We start from the raw sequence: 21,808 nt of genomic DNA, 5'->3' as shown, positions 1-21,808 counted from the left end.
ACCTTCTTCCTTAGGCTCACACCACAGTTAATGGTCTCTGATCTCTGCTTACCGGACATTAACTAAAAATCTGCCACACAGGACTTATCTTGGTTGCCTTACCTTATGTGCTTTTCCCTCTGAATCCTGGTCCCGGTTGTTTCTAATATTGTCCTCCTTGTAGCCAGTGCCATTTTTCCCATTGTCCCGCTCTCCTCTGGACATCATATTTGACTTGGTTGAAGGAGAGCCCTTCTGGATGGGAGGCAATGGCTTGGAGGGAAGGAGCATAGAAGGATTTGCCAGGGAAAACCTCTTGGCAAGAGGGTAGCCAGTCAGGCCTGCAAAGTGGAGACACAAAATGTAACAAGAGGCTGCAAAGCAAAACAAAAGCATCTGAAGCTCCATGTTTCATGGAACACATTTCCTGGAAACTTTCCTGGAAAATAGCTTCAAAAGGAAACCTGCTCCTGCCATCAGCCCCTTGAGGCAGGCCAGGGGCACACCCTGAGCCACTTCCACAGAGCTCCCAGGGGAACTCCCTGGCCTCTGGGCTGCTCTGGGACAGCAGGGAGCCCAGAGCCCTGTGCTTCCCAGCAATGGCTCAGCTGCACATGCAGCCTCCTGCTCCTCTCCCTGCCCCACAGCTCAGCAGCACTACAGCTCCACGGGGCACTGGCAGCAGCACAGCTCATGGCAGGGGGCACCTGCAGGGCACAACTGCTCCCTGGCAATGTGCACAGGCTCTCCAGGCTGGCACAAGACCCTTCCTCCCACCAGAGAGCGGCCCAGCTCCCACCTTACCTCTGTGGGAGGCTGAGCCAGCCTCACAAGGGATGAACTCATTTAGGTGAAGTCCCATCTTTATCATAAACATGTCTAATGGGTGGGGCATTTGCAGGATTCTTGAACTTTGGAGAAAATTTCTTAGGTTTCATTTCTCAAGGACCTAGCCTGTGAACTATTCCTCTGAACACTATTGAGTTACCATGGCTGAACAGAAAGTTGGATGGCTCCAATGGGAAGAGGGGAAAAAAACTCCTTCTCTAGTGTGGCTTCTGTGAACACCCAATAAAGACCCACACAGCTGTGACTGCTGTTTCTGCAAACTACAAAGAGCTCTCAGCAAGCAGGCAGGACTTGCTGGCGTTTTCATAGCACCTTAATATCATTCTCAGTGTTACACCCAATTAGCAAGCAGAGGAAGAACAGGAAATTTATCTGTTGTGAGACCTGACATTGGTGGCAAACAAAGGAACAGAACTTGCGTCTCATGACCGTGTCCAGTTTGTGGTCAGCTGTGGCCACAGTCCCTGTCCTGACTGAAAGTTTGAGTGATTTGGCTACTGTGAAAAGAAGAGGACGCTAATGACAAAACATAATGAGTAAGCTAATGAGAAAATGTTGTGATGCCAGGGCTGTCCTGGCAAGATCACCTGTAGCTCACAGCCACCAACTCTGACACAGAGCCAGAACTGACCACCATGGACCAATTTTCCCGGAAATCTGGTGGAATTTGTCTCCATTTGACTCGGGCCTTTCAGCTCCTTTCTATCCTCACCTTTTCCTTCCGTGGTCTTTCCTTTTCCAGTAAAATCCATCTTTGAACCCGTGCTTCTGTCTCGCAGAAGTACCTGGGGTTGAATTTGGGAACTGTCTCGGAGCAGACGGCGATAGGAGCTCGGTCCCCAGCCCTAGAACAAGGTGGGGTGACTCCAATCGCCAGCAGTCGGCACAGACAGGCAGAGCCAGACGTGTCTCCTGCCACTGTGTCCGTGTCAACCACAACCTTCACAGCCCCTTGCGGGGCTGCCCCTTTGTGACGCGCTGGCCCGTGGTTCTCTCGTTTCCATGGCCACAGAGCCCCCACCCCAGCTCCATCCCTTTCCCTTCCCTTCCCTTCCCAAGGGCAGCCAGCCCTGGGCCCGGCCAGGCCAGGTCGGAGGGTTTGGCACTGTCTAGGAAGTAGCTGCTTTCCTAAGCTGCTTTTCAAGGCCTTTATTTCTGTAATTCCCACTCCGTTCTGCCTTGCAGCTTGTTGGTTGCGGATTTTGATTACTTCTCTTCACAACAAATAAAGTGGTGCCTTCCCCTCAGCAGCCCTGGGGATGTTCCTATGTGAAGCCATCTGTCTCACACGGTTTTAGACAATTTAAAACAGAACACTATGGATAAGCCGTCTCCTCTAAAGTGTTCCAACAATCCCGTTTCCAGCAAGAGGAAGTGAACAGTAAGAGATAAAGGTGGAAAAAAGGCCTGCCTCACCGCCCACACGGCCTGGGGGAGAGACAGCTGGGCCCCGATCTGGCAAGGGCCCCAACCTCGGCTGCTGGGCAAAGGAAAAGGAAAACCACCAGCCCACCACTAACATTACGTACAGCAAACGCCAAAAAACAACCTTACAACCAAAAAACTCATCTCTGCTTTCTGGCCGGGCCCTACAATCCCAGCCTGGCCCCAGCGCAGCCTTAGAAGGCTCCTTATGGTAAAGAGCTCCGGCCGCCCCACCTAAAAACAATCACAGAACCCTCTCCTGCCCCGGCAAAATATTAACTTTTTCACTGCCCAAAATATGACTTTACAAATACTTTATTCTCTGTCCTGTGGAAAAAAAAACAGAGAACCAAAATGATAATATGTACAAAAACAGCACAAAAAACACCAAAATCAAAGTATGAGAAGAGTCAAGTCTCAGCTGAGGGAAGGAAGACATAGACTGAAATTCTTCCCTTTTTTTTATGCTACAGAAAAGCAACCCTTGTTTCCCTATAACACATAAAAAAATATGGGGTGGATTAAAGATTCTAACTCTAGATGTAAGAAGAAGCGTTGGTGTTAAAATAAACCAATGTTAAAATTGCTGTAAGTGCCCTAGGTTTAAATAGTGAAAAAACCCCTGCTTCTCCCTAGGGAAGAAGAAGAAAAACACCCTCTATTTTTAAAAGTGGAGTAAGCTTTTGTTTCAACTATTATAATCCTTTAAGTGTGCCTCATAAGTTGATATGGTCCTCAGTATTAGTTATGAATTAAAATGTTAGTTGAGAAAAAAAATATTACATAATAACCAGATCTCTATCCTCCCTGACGGCTAAACACTAGAACAGCAAGACCACCTAAAAATGGTTTCTTATGAAAAATCTCTATAGGCTGAAGAATCTCCTCTCTGAAAGAAACAAGTAAATGACTATTTTAGAAAAGGTAAACTAACTGAGTTGTTCTTTGTATGCTGTCAATGCAAAAAAAACAAATGTGTGGAAAGAAGAAGAGTAGTCTGAAGTTTTATTCTAATTTTTCTTCTTCTTTTTTCCCCTATAGTTTCTGGTAATAAAGTTTGTCTTTGTACCATTTAAAGCTAAGCCTGTTTTATCTTCCTCCTAATCCTATCTCACAACTAAAAACGTTCAAATTAACAATCCAAAACCACTACACTAAAGCAGTATCTCCACCCAAACTCAAACTGAACCCAAAACACCCCACTGTGGAGACCCTAAAAGGCATTCCCTAGTTAGGGAGACACGAGAGGCTTCTCTCATAGCAAGCCCTGTTCTGTCATGCCAATGTAGCCCTGTTCTGTTCCCTGGGCCAGCCCCCTGCCCTCTCCCTGTCTCTCAGGCTTTCGGTCACTCCCACCCTGTTTCCCTGTTGGCTCCCATGCCCTAACCCCACCTTTGTGCCACCCCCATGTCCCCTGGTAAGTGCTCCCTGATGCTCCCCCTGCCCAGGACACCCATCTGCTTCAACCTGGACCCTCACCCCGACGTTCCCCTTTGTCTTTGCCTCTGACCCTGGACTATCCACGCAGTGGCTGAAATAAACATCTCCGTGGATCCCATACAAAGGCCCTTGCTGCTCCTTTACCTGCAACCATCTTAACAGCTATCCAGGCTACAACACCTGGGGAGACAAAGGAGACAAGAAGGATGTCCCAGCTCCCAACATTTCCTTTATCCCTACAGTAGCTGTACTCCAATTACTGCATACGAGAGTTTTACTTGATCCCTTTAATGCCAAGGGACCATGAAGGACTTGAACCTTGTTCAAGTCCAGCCTTGCCTGCCTATTTTGGAGTGGAGGGCAAAGACGCAGACAACTTTGGGCGGGGGTAGAGCTGAAATTGCATTTTGCTGCTTCTGATTTCCTCCCTGCTTTTGCAGCAGAGGGACATCTTTGTCCCTGCAAACCACTCCCCTTTCCAAGTGAAATGTGGGCCTGGCTACCAACTCCAGGTTCTTGAAGAGACTGCTGCGGTTGGCAACAGGAATTGTTGCTGAACTTTTTGTGTTACTTAAACCCCCCCCACCAATTCCACCAAGTGGATGAGGAAAGAGGCAAAGAGATTTCGGTGGAAGAAGGGAGGCCAAAAGCTTGAAAAAAGGATGAAAGAAATGCTCCGATGATGATGATGATGTTAGTAACAAGAATGATTTATTTTTGGCAGCAAATGAACACCCGCTGCCGTCCAGCCCTCCCAGACTGGCAGGTCGAGCGGTGCCGTTTCCATGGCATGAGCTGCTGGTAGCCTGGGGACAGAAACCAGAAAGCCACGGTCAGTGGCATCAGGCTCCTGTCCCCCCTGTCCCACCATAGCCTGTGCTCAGGCCAGGCTGCTGGCTGTGCTCAGAGCCCAAACCTCCCAGCCCATTCCCTCCTTGTTAGAGGAGAGCAGCGTGGCAGGACACGCTCCACCTCTTCTGCTCAAGCATGGCACAACAACCTCCTCAGCAGCTGCAAGAGCGACATTCTCGTGTGCCTGCTGCCGTTTGCCCTAAGCCCTTCTGCCACCCAAGCTGTGGAACCGGGTACCCACCTCTGGAGACCTGCTGCCAGGAGAGGAGCCGATCCCACACAAGGTCCTCATCCTTTTGCAGGGGACATCCACACCGTGGACCCTCCCCGGGTAGCACCGGCACGGGATGCACTCCAGGGACGGTACCGGTGCTTCTCCATCTGGTCTGGACACAAGCTGCAATCTTTCTGGAAAAAGCAAAGAACAATTGCATGAAAGTCATTTCAAAACAAGACCTGGAAACAAGAAAAAGCACCAAAGGTTGTCACCGTTTCACAGGCCTGGGGAAGGTCTGACCGCTCTTTATGATACTAAAATCTCTCCAGTGGTGGGGAAAAACCCTACCTTTCCCACCTGTATGCCCACCCCTTCCTCAAGGGCCTGCAAAGCAGAGCAGCTGGGCCATGGCTAAAGAACCCGTCCCCCTCTGCTGTTCCCCATCCACACGGATGGACGCTTATGTCAGGCCGGATGCCCCCACCCCAGCCTGTGCCATGCTGGCAGGAAGAAGCTGTCAGCGAGGCCAGGAGCCGGCTCCCCTTCCACAACATCCATCCCCTGCCCCACCAAAAAGCAGCTGAGCAGTTGGCAGAAAGATTAATATTGTCCACTGCCACCCCACGGGGAACCACCGGCACGTGGCCAGGCTGAGCCCTGCCATGCCTAGAGGCACAAGCATCCCCCCACCCCTGCGCTGCCTGGGGACTCATCTTGATTTCGTCGGGGTGCAGAGCGTGTCCTCTAGGAAGGGGCTGCAACCAAAGCCCATCAGCTTTGCCCTGCCAGTGGCCAGCTCGAGGACGGCGTTCTCCAGCTCTGCGCTGATCTCCAGAAGAACACGCCAGATGTGCCTTGGCTCGCGGGGACATCACGAGGCCATTGAGCTGCAGGGGGATGTTTCCCCTTTTCCACTCTGTGGCAACTTCACTGCACTGTGCCACAATTTCTCCAATAGGATGGGGAGCCCTGAGCCGCTCCCTCCACAAATCGCCGGGGACCTGAGGAAGCACCTCCTTGGCTGTGCTCTCTGCTCCATGCCAGGGCCACTGGGAAATGCTCTGGGCAATTCTTTGAGAGCCACGAGACACGAGCAGCTGCTGCTTGCGGGCATCCTGGATTCTACTGTGCAGAGGGATGGATCTCTGCTGTCTCCTGGGCCAGGTGGGGCTTCTGCACCCAAGAATGTTCTAAAAGGTCATCCAAGGATGGCCTGTCTGCAGGGTCCATGGATAAGCACCACCTGATCAGGTGCTGGCACTCTGCAGAGAGAAACCAGAAACTGCTGGTCAGCTCCTGTCCATGCTCTCCCAGATTTCACAGTGCCCACAGCACACTAAGAGTGCTCAGAGCTGTTCGCACAGCTTCCCATCCATCCTCTCTTCTGGAAGAGAGCAGCAGAGGCACACCTGCCACCTCGTCCAGCTCAGCCCAGGAGATGAACCTCCTCCCCAGCTGCAACAGCAGGACACTTATGTGCCACCTGCCCTCTCCCAAAGCCGTTCTTGCTCCCGCGCCTTGAAGGCCCATCCCCACCTTGAGACACCCGGGGCGGGAAGAAGAGCTGTCCCCGGACGATGTCCTCTCTGCTTTTGAAAGGAAGGTGCCTGCACACCAGCTGATAGAGCAGGATGCCCAGGGACCAGATGGTGGCTGGCTGGCCATGGTAGCGGCCAAAGAGGATCCACTCCGGTGGGTAGTACTCCCGCGTTCCTATGGCACACGGGCACAGCTCATCAGGCCAATGTTGATTGCTCCCTCCCAGCCACCTCCTGCCAAAATGCAACTTGGCTGCAGCCGGCTGAAGCAGCATTACCCCTCCCTCCCTCCCTGTGTGTTTCACCCGTGGAAGCAAAGGGGAGGAGCTCCACTGCCCGGCTGGGCCCCGGCTTTGGGCTCACCGGCCATCTGGGTGTAGAAGCCATCCTGCAGGATCGTGCCGCAGCCGAAGTCGATGAGCTTCGCCTCGCCGGTGGCCAGGTCAACGAGCACGTTCTCGGCCTTGATGTCGCGGTGCAGGACGCCGCGGCTGGTGCAGTGCCGCACGGCCCCCAGCACCTGCCGGAACAGCGCCCGCGCCACGGGCTCTGGCAGGAACCCCCCCGCGTGCAGCAGGTGCCAGAGGTCCTGACAGCGCTCCGGACGCTCCATGACCAGCGCGAAGCCGTCGGGCAGCTCGAACCAGTCCAGGAGCCGCACGATGCCGCGGAAGCCGGGCCACGACGCCATCCAGAGCAGCACCAGCTCCAGGGGCACAAGGGCGCCGTCGTGCTGCGGGGGAGCCGCCATGCCGTCAGCGGCGCCGATGCTGCGCTCGCCTTCGCCACCCCCTGCCCGGCGCCACCGCAGCTCCCATTGCCCATGGCCCGGGACGCTGCGCGGCCCCCGCTCGCTCCACGCTCGCTCCCATCGCAGCGTCCCGGCTCCCACCCGGCCGGGCCTGGCCTTACCCCGCCCGCCACGCCCCGCCGCCTGCTCCCGCTGGCCCCGCTCACTCACCAGCCGCGCCCACTCCAAGACGCGGTCCCGGGACACTCGCTTGATGGCCACCTGCAAGCCAAGGCGAGCGGAGGGCTCAGCTCGCCGCCCGCCGCTCGCCGGTCGCCGCCCCCCTCCCCGCTCCGAGCCGGCCCCGTCTCTTACCGGGACGCCGTCGGCGAGCCGGGTCCCGGCGTAAACGCTGCCGAAGCCGCCGCTCCCCAGCAGCGGGCCCTCCCGGTACAGCTGCTCCAGGGGAGGCTTCTCCGCCCGTGCGGACGGCACCGCGCTCTCGTCATTCTGCCCGGGGCACCCGCCCGCCCCGGCCGCCGCTGCTTCCCGAGCCGCCCCGGGCTCCGGCGCCTCGGGGCCGGCGGCCGAACTGCCGGGCGGCGAGGCTCGCTCGGGGGAATGCGCCGGCGGCGGGGCGGGAGCCGGGCGGCTGCGGGCCAGCTGTGGGCGGAACCGCGGGAGGGGCCTCGGTCGGGGCCGGGCCAGCGCCAGGCCCCGCGCCAGGCGGAGCCAAGAGACGGTGCTGCTCCACCACCGCCACCAGTGCAGCGAGGAGCTCGCCCACAGGCTCTTCAAAAGGTGCCACAGGCGGTACGGACTGAGCCCCGCGGAGGCGGCACCGCGGCGTGCCCGACAGGGGCGGGCAGGGGGCCGGCTCGCCCACGGCCGCCTTGCGGGGCGCGGCATGAGCCGGGCTGGGAGAGGCGCAACAAGGACGGGACCGAACGGGATCACAGGGAGTCTGAGAGGGAGAAGGGCACGGAGGGCGAGCGAGAACTCGAGCGGAAAACCGATCGAGACAGGCGCTGCTGCTGCTGCTGCTGCTGCTGCTGCGGAGCCGCCGGAGCGCGCGGCCGTTCTGCCGTTGCCTCCGCGAACCCAACGGAGGAGCCGCCGCGCGCCCCGTGGAACACAGGAAACAAAGTAAGAATAAATGAAGCTAATTCCTATTAGAGAAATAGCCAAATAAAGCAGTGGAGGAGTAAAGAAGACTGTTGGCTGGTGGCTTTCTTGTTTGAGTGAGATGAAGCATTTTGTGGGGAAGAATTGCCTCTTCTGACAATTTTGCCAGTGTGGGCTGGAGCGGAGCTTTTAAATTTCAAGTAGCAAAGAGAAATCGTGTCAGTATTGTCATCCCTTTTCATTCTCTGCTGAGACACTTGCAGGCTGCCCAAAGACATCGTCTGCAATATGGAACTTGGACCCAAATGGATTGTTAAGTGTGTCTGGATGTCACCAAATCTATGGGAATGACAAAAACTCTCCAGCAATATTTTTAGTGTTAGAGAATCTAGGAACAATGATATTCTGACCACGATGTTGTTCTGGCCGGGATGTGAAACAGAAATAATTTAATCCACAGGTAGCCCTGGTGTGCACAGAAATTTTGTTTGTTTATTTCCTGTCAGTGTTAGTGGCAGAAGCATCCATTGCTCAGTTTGGGAAGGCTGACCCCTGACATGGACTCTCCTCAAGTGTGTCTCTGCCTCTGACACTAGAGAACACTGAGTGCCTTGAGAGCTCGTGTTGCCTGTGGAATGCTCCAGCTGACTGCCACCAGAAGCTGTGGACGTTCTTTTGGTATCTGATGCAGAAAAGGAGTTCTCCATAATACCATGCTACTTAAACCCACATTGGGATGCGGCTGTGTAGTGGCTCACCATGGAGCAGATTGCCTGCTTTGTCACTGCCAGCCCTGCTGATCCTGCAAGGGACCCTAGTGTATCCCATGCCTGTTTTGCCTGCAAGCAAAGCTTGCCTTGCCTTAGTAGTGTGGAGTAAATAGAGAAGTAATAAAATGGACAATTAAACAAGTTACTTTGGAGGAGATCCTCATGCTTTCACACATCAGCCCTGCACCTCATGCTCCGTATCCTAGTTTGAATGGACAGGTGTGTGCTAGGGAAAAAGCAGGACCTTCCCTTGAAATGGAGAAAGTAAAATCCTTCCCACTGAGTCAGTATAATTTTGAAATCAAGAGGTTCTCAGGGAAAGATAGGGGGACAGGAAGAACAGTTCTCTACTAAATATATAACAAGGCCAATCTAAACAACAATAACTATGAAATTAACAGGAACCCAGTCACAGTTCCTTTGGTTGTGTGCTCTTTTCCCCCCTGGTGCAGTTACCATCGCCATTGGCAGTGAGCTCTGGCAGGTTCCCAGTGGACAGGACAGGTGTGAGGATCCCTGCACAGCTGCAGGAGAGCTGGGGGTGATGGCAGATGTGTCCCAGATAGGAAGGGTGGAGGAGAGACTCTGCTCACGAATCCTTGGAGCAGTGTTGGTCCCGGTGCTCCAACAGGATGCTTGGAGATAGCAAACTGAAGCAGGACAGCATCCTGGCAGGGTTGTGAGGTCCAACACCAGAAGAGGCAGCATCTGGCACTGGGATGGCGCGGTGAGGTTTTCCAGCTGCCTTCCTCCTTCCAGAGCCAAAAAGGGGTGAGTACCAGTAACTGCCCCCCCACCCTCCTTTACCTGCTTCGAATCTCGTGGCCTTGGCCTCCTTCCCCCCACTGGCCCCACCCTCCCAGAGAAACTCACAAAATCAGGGAAGCTCTCCCTTCCCCATCTCAAGGTCTCAAGGACCTGGCCATCCTTAGCATGTCAATGGGAAAAAAATATAAAACTATTAAATATAAAAAAACAAAATATACCACCAAATATATACACAATAAAAATATAACAACAAAATTATTAAGATAGAATCAAAATATATTTATTGAAACCTACAGATAACTATCAGAACATATGTACATCTGGAACTATACAGGCTAATGCATAAATCCTTGTCTTCAAACGCTCTTTGGATAGGCAGCAGCTTCTTCCTGGGCTTGGAGGAAAGAGCTCTTCTGGACAGCAGGAAAGGACTTTGTGGGTAAATGCACAAAAGAATGTCCAGAGAAAACTTGGTGGAAACACAGGAGCCAGGCAGGTCTGCAAAATGGAGACACAAAATGTAACAGAGGCTGCAATGCAAACCTAAAGCATCTGAAGCTCCATATTTCATAGAACACATTTCTTGGAAATTCATAAATAGCTGCACAGGGAAACATTCTCCTACCATCACCCTCTGGAGGCAGGCCAGGGGCACACCCTGAGCCACTTCCACAGAGCTCCCAGGGGAACTCCCTGGCCTCTGGACTGCCCTGGGACAGCAGGGAGCCCAGAGCCCTGTGCTTCCCAGCAATGGCTCAGCTGCACATGCAGTCTCCTGCTCCTCTCCCTGCCCCACAGCTCAGCAGCCCTACAGCTCCACGGGGCACTGGCAGCAGCACAGCTCATGGCAGGGGGCACCTGCAGGTTACAACTGCTCCCTGGCAATGTGCACAGGCTCTCCAGGCTGGCACAAGACCCTTCCTCCCACCAGAGAGCGGCCCAGCTCCCACCTTACCTCGGTGGGAGGCTGAGCCATGCTAGTCCTTCACTTTGTCCTCAATCCAGAGTGTCTTCAGGCCCCTGAGCATGCCATGACTAGGAAGGGCAGTGGAGAGAGCAGGGGCAGATGCACACCCTTCCTGAGTATTTTGTCAATTTTGGCACAGCTAAAAGGTCAGAACCGCAGGTGTCCATCTCAGCACTTGGTCAACTTGCTGGAGAACATCAAGCCTTCACCAGCCCAGGATGCTGGAGAGGTTTTCCTGGACATGTGGGGGCTGGCTGGCAGCACGCTTCTTCAGCTTGGTGCCCATCACCTCGTAGAGGGCAGAGGCGAGCCTGGTGACCACCGTGCGCACATTGGCGCTGCGGACAGGCAGCGCCTTGTTCTCCAGGAAGGACCAGAGCACGGGCAGGGCGTAGCGCTGGACCACTTCAGGGCTCCTGGCATAAACCCCTTCCACAAGCACTGCCGGGACAGAGACACAAGCTTCTGAAACAACAACCTTAATGCAAACAAGGATCCACCTCAAGATTTGCTTCTTGGAAGCCTCTCTGGCTAAGAGCAGTGAAATAGCACACAGAGCCCAACGATCCAGAAATGGCCAAAGCAGCTGATCCTCCCCAAAATAGAACCACCAACACCTCAGGAGTACTGTCTCCAAACAAATACTTGCACCTGTGGCAGAACTTGTACCTTTACTGGATCATTTCACAACCTGTTTCAACATCAAGAATGACTAAAATGTCAACTTCCCTTTCATTTCCATTAGGAAGTTGTCTAAACCCACACTGAAGATTTGGAAATGCACCATGGAGATTCAATTGAAAGGTTTCTAAGAAAAAGGACAATTCCATCTTTGTGACCCTTGATGTCAAAGTGCCAGAATCCAATCTGGCTCTTCCCTTTGCTCAGTGGCACACAGCAAAGGGCACTATTAGACCACACTTCCAAACTCCAGCCCACCAGACATGGGTGCTGCTTGACAGCTGGATTAGAAACATCAGTGACTAGCTGCTGTCTTTGGCACAATGCTTTTGTGCCTTCCAACAAACAGCTGCTTCAAACCTCAGGGTGTCTTAGGTAATTACCCAGACCTCATTGCTGTGGCATTTGTGCATCTCCACATTTTAATGTCATTCCCCCTCCCAATGTTAATGGCATTTTTCTTGCAATGTGCACTGCAATAGTAGAATGTAGAGAGAAAAATGCAACACAGATGAATGAAATTTAACCACAACACGAGTGTCTTCTCCCTTTCTCTCTGAAGCCTACTCCCTGCTCAATTTCTGAACTGAACTTTGTCAAACACAGGCAAAAAATTGACAACCAACAGGCTCCTTGCATGGCAGATGTGGCTGAGACATCAAAACCTGAAATGCTCTGGACACCATTCATATTTTCTGATCAGGCAAAATGTTATGCAGTAACCACTTCTTATTCTGTGGTGGAAGAGACTTCATTTTCTCTATGCTCGTAATCCACCAGCAATCATCAACATTTAAACACTTCCTGAAAGTGCCCAAAACCAATTCTGCCAAGCAGGAAAAGGGTTATGGCATCCATTTCAAAATGGGTGTTAATTTCAGTTAAAATCCAATTCAAGACATTGATCACAATGGAACTTGAGAAAACATTGTTTGTTCCCACTAAATCTCAGAGAGAACATCTGCTCTTCCTAAAAGAGTCCTAATTTATGTTTATTTCCATTATTTCAAGAAGAGATCAAAATATCTCCAAAACTAAATACCCTCTTTCTAGACATCTACTTTATCCCAATGCCCTTTCAAGCGCTTTTGACATTCTCAATCACCGAACACTGAGCATTTGAGATTGCTGAAGAAGACACAACATCTATGAAACCTTGCATTTAAAGATGCTGGCACACTTAGCAGTGCATTTAGACCCAGTTAAAGCAAGGCTGTAAATCATCTTGTCCACTATATAGAGAGATTATCACTTTTCCAATCCTGGGCTGTTGCTGACATAGCAAGCTCCTCTGAGGAATCAATTATCAGCTGCATTTGTAGCATTTTGGACAGCACTGACACAGGAAGACACTGTTTGCACACCCTGAAATGCTCAGTCCAATGTCACTTTGACAGCACAGGCAGGGAGCCTCAGCACTCTGCTTCTGCCCCTCTGGCCCCAAAGGCTGCCTTGCACCAAATCTGTGCCCCCAATCTGGGTGCTGAGTTTTGACCTAAGCTGTGACCCCCAGGCACTGCAGGGTTCAGTCTCAAAACTTTTCAAGAGCAAGATGAGAATTCTGTGAGGACAAAACAAACGGATTGCCTGAAACAGCACTTGCTACATTTTCCCTAAAGGACCAGAGATGACCCTGAGCTCCCAAGAGAAGAGCCAGCTCGGGTATTTTTAACCCCTCCCTTTCCTGGAGGTGGGCTCTGAGATGCCCCAGTGAGAGCTCGGCCCCAAGGCCGAGCGCCACCCCCGTGCCAGGTACTGCACACCTCTGCAGCAGCCAGGGAAAACCTGCCAAACACAGCTGCCATGGGCATTGGGCAGGAGGGACAAGCTCAGCACCTCCTGATTTGGAGCAGCTACTCTACTGTCTATTGCCAGGAATGCCCTGGAAATGCTCCCTGGGGAGACCTCTTGGCTTAGCAGAGGCCATACCTGTGATACGCTCTGTCACATCCAGCAGAGCTTGGCCACTCAGCTGACTCCATTGGTGGCTGAACTCTTTCATCAGTGCTACTTTATCTACAAGAGAAACACACGTTTCTGCTCACTCTTCTGAGGTCCTAGGAGAAAGGAGAGTGGGGAGGGGAAGGGCAGGGGCAGCCCCAATTTATAAAATCAAGTAATTTTCTGCTGATGTACTTCTTTCCTTCCAGCCTACTTGAGGGGGGGTTAAATTCCCACAGAAAACCTCTCCGTTCACATTTGTCAATGCAAAGTTGTCTGCTGGACCTGGAGCTACGTTAAACATTTCAGATCAAGGACCTCAAGAGTTCAATCACACGTAAGCAGTGAAAAGGTTTTGAACTCCAGAGCAAACAGGAAGAAGCCCAGACTTGGGATACACAAAGGCACAGAGTCAGGCAGTTCAGGAGTTCGCAGTGCAGCTGAGGTGGAGAAAGTGGAAACTCCCCTTGAAGATCTGCCTCTTCAACACTCCATTTGTCAGGCATATTTCTCCCGAGCAGCATTTTCAGTGCTGACATGAATCTCTGTGACAAAGGAATTTAGAGCAGTCCTTGCCTGTGTAGGTATTTGCCACAGCCATCCTGCCCCATGAAAACAACATGTGGAACAAGACATCACTGACAGCTGGATTTCTATCTGTTTGTTTTAAGGAAATGCACTTGGTGAATCATAAGTGTCCCATTTGAAAAAGGAAGACAAATGGGAAAGGTGGAACAGAGGCAGCTACTGCCTATAATGTGGAGCCTTCCAGGGGGCTGCTCTGCAGGAGCCATGATGGGCCAGTGTCCCTTCATGGCAACAGCAAAGCTATTCATTTGGGAACTCTAATGGGGTCCAAGCAAACTCCAAAATCCCCTTTGCCTCTGAATTGTAGCAAAGCTGTAGTCCAGGACCTCCTCTCCAGACAAGTAGCACAGAGCCAAGGGCTCCTGGCACTTGTGGGAAATGCTGATGCACATTCAAGCCTCTTGGGGGACTGGTGCCTAAGGACTGCACCCCCACAGCTTCTGGTGGATGTCAGCTGGAGTGTTCCACGGGCAACAAGAGCTCTCATGGCACTCAGTGTTCTCTTGTGTCAGAGAGGCAGAGACACAGTTGAGGAGAGTCCATGTCAGCCTTACCAAAATGAGAAACGGATTTTTCCAGCGCTTTCACAGCTGCAGCATGAACCCCGGTATCCTTTGAGTTCAGGCTCTTTAGTATTCCTTCCACTAAACGGACAATCACGGGGTTCAAGGCATCTTCCAGGATGGCTATCATTTCTGCCAGCACGTCCAGCGCCATCTGCTTCACTCTCTTGTGCGTGTCAGATATTCTCAGGACAAAATGATCAAAAATCTGTGAAGAGAACAAGCAGCAAGAAAGCTGGATTAAAATGTCCTTGTTTGAAGAGGGGATGTAGCAATGATCATTTAGTGCCCAAGAGAGGTACACACCATCTTTACCAAGTGCAATAGAGACAAGGATGGAAACGAGTAGCCACAGTTGTGTTTGTGCAAGACAGGATGGAGTTTGGAGAAGTATGTCTGTAAAAACATTTGGGTTATACCAACCCAGCCTGATACTTCTCTTCCCCATTCAAAGCCATTTTTCATCAAGAGAAGAATTGCCATGCTTTCAGTGGCTGGATTCCTTTCATTGAACCCAGCTGGGAGTAGGAGACAGCAAAGGTTAGAGCAGTGGAAAATTCTGTCATCATGTGATGAACAACATCAATAGGCACCTGCCAGACAAATACAGCTGGACTGAAAGAACTTGTCCTGCATGCTGGACCTGAATTAAATTTGTCTGGGTAAGAGGGACCAGCCTGTCCCAACAAGGCAGGATGTAGTGCCAAGACAGACTGAATTAACTTCATTGCTACAGGCTTGGGAGAGGAGCTGAAGGGAAGGAACAGTGAAGATACCCTACATACCTGGACAATGTTTGTGGTGATGAGCTTGGGGCTGTTTTTGCACAGGTCTAGGAGGAGTGCCACTCCTTCCATCCGTGTCTCAAACCCCTTGGCTTCCAGGAGATCATCAAGCTTCTGGAGCATCTCCATTTCATCCACAGCTGGAGGCAACGCGACCTGGACTTTTGGATGGTGTAGGAGGCGTCCATCCGAGGTCGACTTCACCCTGGAAAATAAAAGCAAATGATGGCTTGTTGGTGATAATACCTGCAGATAATCGTGAGCAAAACATCCAGAGGTGATTTACTCATGATGTGATTTCAAGCTAGAGAATCATGAGGCTCTGAAAACAGCATGGACTTCAAGACAATCATTACGGGAGACAATCTACAAATATTATTAATGCAGATATAGGCATTTTTATCAAATAAAATTTGTAGGGTAAGGAAAGAATCAGTGGCACAGGCCATCTCTCCAGAAAGATTTTCTTGAGGAAGAGAAATGTCAAGCTTGTTGTGTGCTTTGTCACATCTAACAAAAGTGCTCAGTACCGTTGACTAGAAGGAAATGTGGCCTGGGGCTTCTTTGAGACATGGCTCCTCATCTTCACAGGGCTCTTGACACATGGGCGTTCACCCTTCTGCTCTTCCATCCCCTACAAGGACACAGAGAAACCCCACCAACATTTCGAATATAGAATAGGAAACCGTCTGCTTAAAAACACAAGTTAGAACCAGGATCACTGCTACCAAGGCTTAGGGAAATATTTGCAAACCTACAGAAGGAAACAGACCAGAGATTCAGTGATGCCAACTCTTTGTTTGCAATAGCCCAAGGCAGGTTATGGGTGCTGCCATAGTGAGCAGCAGTTTAAACTCCCCAATTCATGAGTCTCGAGCATAAATGGCAATAATGGAAACTGGTAGGCACCAAGAGATCTTATAGGAAAAAGCAGAAAAATTAGGACTCTTTGGGGTGGGCCAATTTTGTTGGAAGGTGATTTGGTTCAACACTCGCTCTCCCTGTTTGTGCACAAAGGACACGCTCCCTTCTATAACGTAGATAAAAACAATGAAAGTCCCCCCCCAGACAAATGATTTTCCTCTGGATGCTGCTGGATTCACCAAGCTTCTTCCAGCTCCACAGGGCTTGACAGCAGGGCAGTATTCCCAAAAGACAGACGGTAATTGTAGCAATTAGGATTGACTGGGACATCTGCTGCAGTTTTGGAAATTCTCTTGGCACTACTGCTTCCAGTGTCTTTTGCAAAGACTCTGTTCTCCTCAGAAGCACTTTTCTCACTTCATTGCTTTACTGGGAGCAGAGCAGGGACAGCAGGGTGGGGAGTTATGCTTAAATGTAAACCCACTTTCTTCTCTTCCCCTTTCCTCTTTGTGACCAATAGTCAAAATATTCAAAGCCCCACTTTTCCCCTAAGAATATCAGTTCCTTTGTGGTCTGCAGATGAACAGGCTGGGGATTAACAGCTCATTCCCAGGAGCAAAATGATTGAGCAGAAGGGGAATGAGATAAAGACAGATTAGGTATGTTTGATGTCCTATTAGCTGTGGCTATACTTGCACAAAGGAGACATTTCTCCTGCCAAGCACTTACTTTCTTCTTTATTCTTCTCAGAATATCTTCCAGGTCACAGGCAGGAATGGATCGCTCCAAAAGCATTTTACATTTTGGATGATTTATCAACATCTTCACCATCTCCTGTCCATAATGCCTATGGAAGGAAGGAAGGAGGGAAGGAAGAAAGGAGGAAGGGAGGAAGGGAGGAAGGGAGGAAGGATTCCAGGAAGGAAGGATTTCAGGAAGGAAGGAAGGATTCCAGGAAGGAAGGATTCCAGGAAGGAAGGATTCCAGGAAGGAAGGATTCCAGGAAGGAAGGAAGGAAATCGAACAAACAAAGGAAACCTGTTAACAGAAGAGGCTGATACCTTAATGTCATCCGTTGCAATCCTTGCATGAGATGGCATTACCTACTCAGCAAAGTGAGATAAAAATATCATTTCACTCTGAAACTGTGGGTGTGCTTCTGTGGGATCAAAGGATCCCAGGGAACAAGTGAAACACATCTGCTTTGTTGTCAGATCCCATTAGAAGTACCTTGCTGCCATTGCTCAATAATTTGCCTTCCATTAACTGGCAGAGAATCCAGCACAAAACACCTCAGGCCTCCTATTGACTATTCTATATGTGTGCAGAGCAGCAGCTAGTTGCTCCTGTATTTTTGGCAGCTATTAATTGAATCATCAAAGTAAGGGGATTTGGGTGGCTTGGGTTGATTTTGCCACTAGGAAACCAGTTTTCCTCCAGAAGAAATTTAGAGGTCATTGAGCCACAGACAACAGCAATCTAGAAAGCTGCAGAAGAGGTTTAGACAGACTGAATACATTAGCCCTGAAATACTTCTAGAAAAGTTTTAAGTTAACAAGAAAGATCTGCTTTGGGTCTTTCAGTGATGAACATGAGGCAACATTTTGGCTCTGTGTTGTGCACCTAAGATCAAACAAAACTGTTTGACTGCCAAATCTGAGCTCTTTTGATCTCAGGAAAGAATCCTTCAAGTCACAGGAAGTTGGCAATGCTCCTTCTTGCTGGACAACCTCAGCTTACCCACTACAGTCATTTCCCCAGGTAATCCAGAGCAGTGGTCACAGCACCAAGGCTGACAGAGCTCGAGAAGTGTTTGGACCATGCTCTTGGGCACATGGAGTGACTCTTGGCATGTCCTGCACATGGCTGGCAGCTGGACTCCATGGCCCCAATGGACCCCATACAACTCCGGGTATTCCATGCCTCTATGGCCCTTATCCACACCGTGAGGTAACTTAATATTTCCTTTCGTTTCCACTCTTTTGTGGTTTTACCTTTCTAGACAGACACAAGACAGTTTTCCTGTGTCAGGAGGTGAAATGAAGATGGTTACCTTGTGTCCTTGTGGCAGTCCTGAGCAAGCGTCCCTGCCGCGTGCGCCAGCCTCTCAGCCCTGGGTGTGCCTGCGAGCTTCGTGACTCCAATTTTCTCCATCAAGGACAGCAGCAGTTGCGCCGCACACTTCCGCACCTGGGCGTGGCGGCTCCTGGCAAGAGGAGAGCAAACACTGGGGCACAGGGAGAAGGAGCAACAGCAGCACAGGCCTTGGCCAGAGCGTGCTCCCTGCCACTGCTGCGGGAAGGAGGCCTGGCTTCTCCCTGCAGCTTCAGACACCTGTAGAAGCTTCTGTCCTCAGAGAAACTCAAATTAGCATTGGACACAAGGACTGTCTGCAAGGAAGACGGAGGAATTCAGTCTCCCTGCACGACCTGATACTCAGTGTCTTTGCCACAATTTCCACTGAGAAAGATAAAAAAATAGATTACATATGAATTCTTTAGAAATGAAAGACCATTCATGCTAACCTATCAGAGGGCACCCATTACACAGAGCTGCAGCAGGACTGAGGCTCATTCCAGCCATTTATCCCCAAATCTGCAGAGCTTTGGAAAAATACAGATGCAGAGAAAACACACTGTGGGCCGTGAAGTTGCAGAATATGCAGCAATGCAGCCTGTTTCTTTTGTGAGGATTGGCAAGGGGTACATCTGAATGTTTTATCCTATTGCAAAGATGGGGAAAGTGTGGCAATCAATTTACCCAGATTGTCCAGTTCTAGAGAGTGTCTTTTGATAATTATCAGGCTCAGCACAAACACTTAAGGCAGCATTTGCATCAGCTATTCCATAGTAGTGGGCCTGTGAAGGTGTATGTGCAGTGATTCATCATCTCAAGGCTAACATGAAACACCAGTTTGATTAGAAAGTAGAGCTCTATGGCCAGGATAGTCATACAGGACTCCTTTGGCAGGAGCTGCACCTGCTGTGCAGGCTGTGTCACAGCCAGCACATTCTCCCCTAGGTGCTCCATACCCCAGCAAGTACCCTCCTTATTTCTCCAGTTAATGGCATCATGAGGATGCATGTTTTTTCCCAGGGCCTCTGTGCTTAGTGCAGTGAAATATCAAAGAGCACTCATAGCTGCAATTGCAATTGTCCCTCTTCCCACAGAAGCACAAGGCTCTATCCTTAGCCTTTGCAGGCACTTGCACTTCCCCACCATTCACCACATCTAGGCAACTCTGACAGACTGGGAGGACTCCAGGAAGCAGCGGGAAGATGAGTCAGAAGAGGTTTAGGTTGCATATCAGGAAAAGCTTTTTCACCCACAGGGTGCCTGGGACACTGGAACAGGCTCCCCAGGGCAGTGGTCAACAGCACCAAGCCTGACAGAGTTCAAGCAGCATTTGGACAACAATCTCAGGCACATGGTGTGACTCTTGGGGGGCTCTGTGCAAGGCCAGGAACTGGATTTGATCATCCTCCTGGCCTCGTCCAACTTCCCATATTCTACAGCACTTTCATTCTGAGAACTCATAGGCTGAGGGAGGGCAGAAATAGGGGACAAGAGGAAAGAAATGAGGTGGATTGGAGAATCCAGTCACTGAGTTGACAGAAGATGCAGGATACAGGACCCTTCCCTCCCACCATTCCCATTCTTTCTCTCATCCCTTCCCCCACCTAGAAGTACTCTAGAAGGTGAAGAATATCACTGAAAGAAGAACCTACTTGACTCCACTGTCCAGGAGAGAAGTCATTGCTCGTGCAGGAGTCACATTCTCCACCATGATCCCCAGGGTGTGACTGGCTGCTTTCTCAACAAACTCTGGTGAATTACACATCATGTGCAGAAGGACCCGAGCCACCTCATCCACCTCAGAGTCCATGTCCTTCTTCAAGGTCACAAAGAGCTCTCCCAGAGTGACAATGGCCAAGTAGGACACCTTTGAGCGGAGGTTGGTCACCTGGGGAAGTCATGAGGGGAAACATAAGAATGACCTCGGAAAGAAAACCAGTTGCCTTAGACAGATGACTCAGGAAATGACAACACATCCCACTGTGTCCAGAGGAACATAAAAGCACAATAAGAGCAGAAGAGCACATGCACAGCAAGGCACTTCCACTGGCACCAATATCTGGCCTCAGACTTGCATATTACAGGCTTAAAATAAGAAATTTCATAAAGTATCTACTTAAGCCTTCTTTAATGTCAACTGCTTTCCCTTTAGGCTCTTTACTTTGAAACACAAAGAACCAAATTAAAGTAAGGGCTGCTTTCAAACCATAAAGGCGTCAGTCATAAAGATAAAAGAGTCACGTGCTCCTGTTTAAAAAAGCAACACCAGCAGTTGAAGCACTCAGCCAGGAAACAGAAAACACACGCTCAGGCCTACAGACTAATTTGCAGTGTTGAATGACAGCTCGGGCAGAGACTAGGACTCTGAAAATAACATAATTAGAGTATCTTTTTCTGCATTTGCACATTTCATGATAATGGCAGCTCACTCAAAGATGAGTGTCAGATACCCGACCTACCAGTGAATACAACTACATCTACACACAGATCCCATAGAAACCTGACAGACATTAGAAATACAAGATCTAAAAAGAGAAATGAAGGCAGTCTCTGAGCACACATGGAGATGAACAAGCACATAGCTACTCTACACACTGTGTATGAAGTACAGGGTACAATTCACAAGAGTGTTCTCACCTCACTGGTAACTGCCAAGCAAATGTCACGAAGCCTTGAAAGCAGGACTTCTGAATGGGACCCAGCCAGGAGTTTGATGCTGACCAGTCCCTTCTCCTTCATCTCCCTGAAAGGCAAGTACCAAAAAGATGGATTTTTCTCTCCACCCAAGAACTAGGCAGCACCCTCTGAAATTACCAGGCTGGCAGCTCAGTCAAACAATGGGAGGTGCTTTTCAAGGAGTACTTAATGAAATTGTGGAGCTCCTTCCCGCAGGATGTTGTTGCTGTCAAAAGCATACACAAATCCAAGAGACAAATAGAGGGGTTTCAGTGTCTTCATTTGTGGCTCTTTTACAAGACAGCCTTTCTGAAATGTCTGGCCCATGGAGTCCCTATGACACAGTTTCCTAGAAGCTGTGAGACTGGGTCATGCTCCTGTTTCTTGTCACCTCCCTATACCTGTCCCTAAGACACAATCCCCTTGGGCAGTTATTGGGGCATTTTCCTTCTTTTTCATCCCCAGCAGGCAGTTCAGCAATAAAAGTCTGCACTGGCACTCTGGAGCTCAGTTTCCATGCTACAATCCAGGCTTGTTTCTCACTCACTCCACTCCACCTCCACATTCCCCAGAAAAGGAGCAGCAGGGTGTCCCATAAGATTCCACGCCTGGGAAAGAACAGTTGAAACTCTGCCTTTTCCCAGAATCCCCTACCAAAAACAATGCCCACTACAGCAACATGTTATTTAAAAGGTGTAAACAACTCTGCCTCTCAGCACTTGCTCAAGGCAGCCCTGAGCTACAGGAAGGTGTGTGAGGCATCAGGGCTGCAGCACAGGGCTGGTGACCGATCCCATGGGCACCCCTGAGAGTCACCAGGACTCCCCACACCTGCAGAAGCTCTCTTGTACCTCAAAGGGCACTAAACAAAAAGGGGGAAGAGGAAGCAGAAGAGAATTGCAAAGCAAATGTGACTGCACAAAGAGATGCATGTGGCAGATTTTTCATGCTTATCCCAGTGTGAATGGAGTCTG

The 21,808-nt window shown here is 50.4% G+C and overlaps 2 protein-coding genes across 2 annotated transcripts in view; both read right to left on the bottom strand.

The window, feature by feature from the left end:
- LOC134042027 (serine/threonine-protein kinase pim-1-like) overlaps positions 1-207 on the bottom strand; it is a gene marked incomplete at its 3' end in the record, with an annotated part of 31,839 nt that extends 31,632 nt beyond the window's left edge. Inside the window, exon 1 of the mRNA XM_062489101.1 lies at positions 103-207. Coding sequence (XP_062345085.1) covers positions 103-207 — 105 coding nt within the window. The remainder of the gene's footprint in view (positions 1-102) is intronic.
- A 5,752-nt stretch (positions 208-5,959) lies between these two features.
- LOC134042026 (serine/threonine-protein kinase pim-1-like) overlaps positions 5,960-21,808 on the bottom strand; it is a gene marked incomplete at its 3' end in the record, with an annotated part of 94,934 nt that continues 79,085 nt past the window's right edge. The window contains exons 2-6 of the mRNA XM_062489100.1: positions 7,406-7,540; positions 7,262-7,312; positions 6,664-7,033; positions 6,299-6,475; positions 5,960-6,024 (exon numbers count right to left, since the gene is read on the bottom strand). Coding sequence (XP_062345084.1) covers positions 5,960-6,024; positions 6,299-6,475; positions 6,664-7,033; positions 7,262-7,312; positions 7,406-7,540 — 798 coding nt within the window. The remainder of the gene's footprint in view (positions 6,025-6,298; positions 6,476-6,663; positions 7,034-7,261; positions 7,313-7,405; positions 7,541-21,808) is intronic.

Source organism: Cinclus cinclus, chromosome 3 (genome assembly GCF_963662255.1).
Source record: "Cinclus cinclus chromosome 3, bCinCin1.1, whole genome shotgun sequence".
Lineage (NCBI taxonomy): Eukaryota > Metazoa > Chordata > Aves > Passeriformes > Cinclidae > Cinclus > Cinclus cinclus.
Note: the sequence above shows the minus strand (reverse complement) of the source record. Positions and strands in the feature narration are given on the sequence as shown.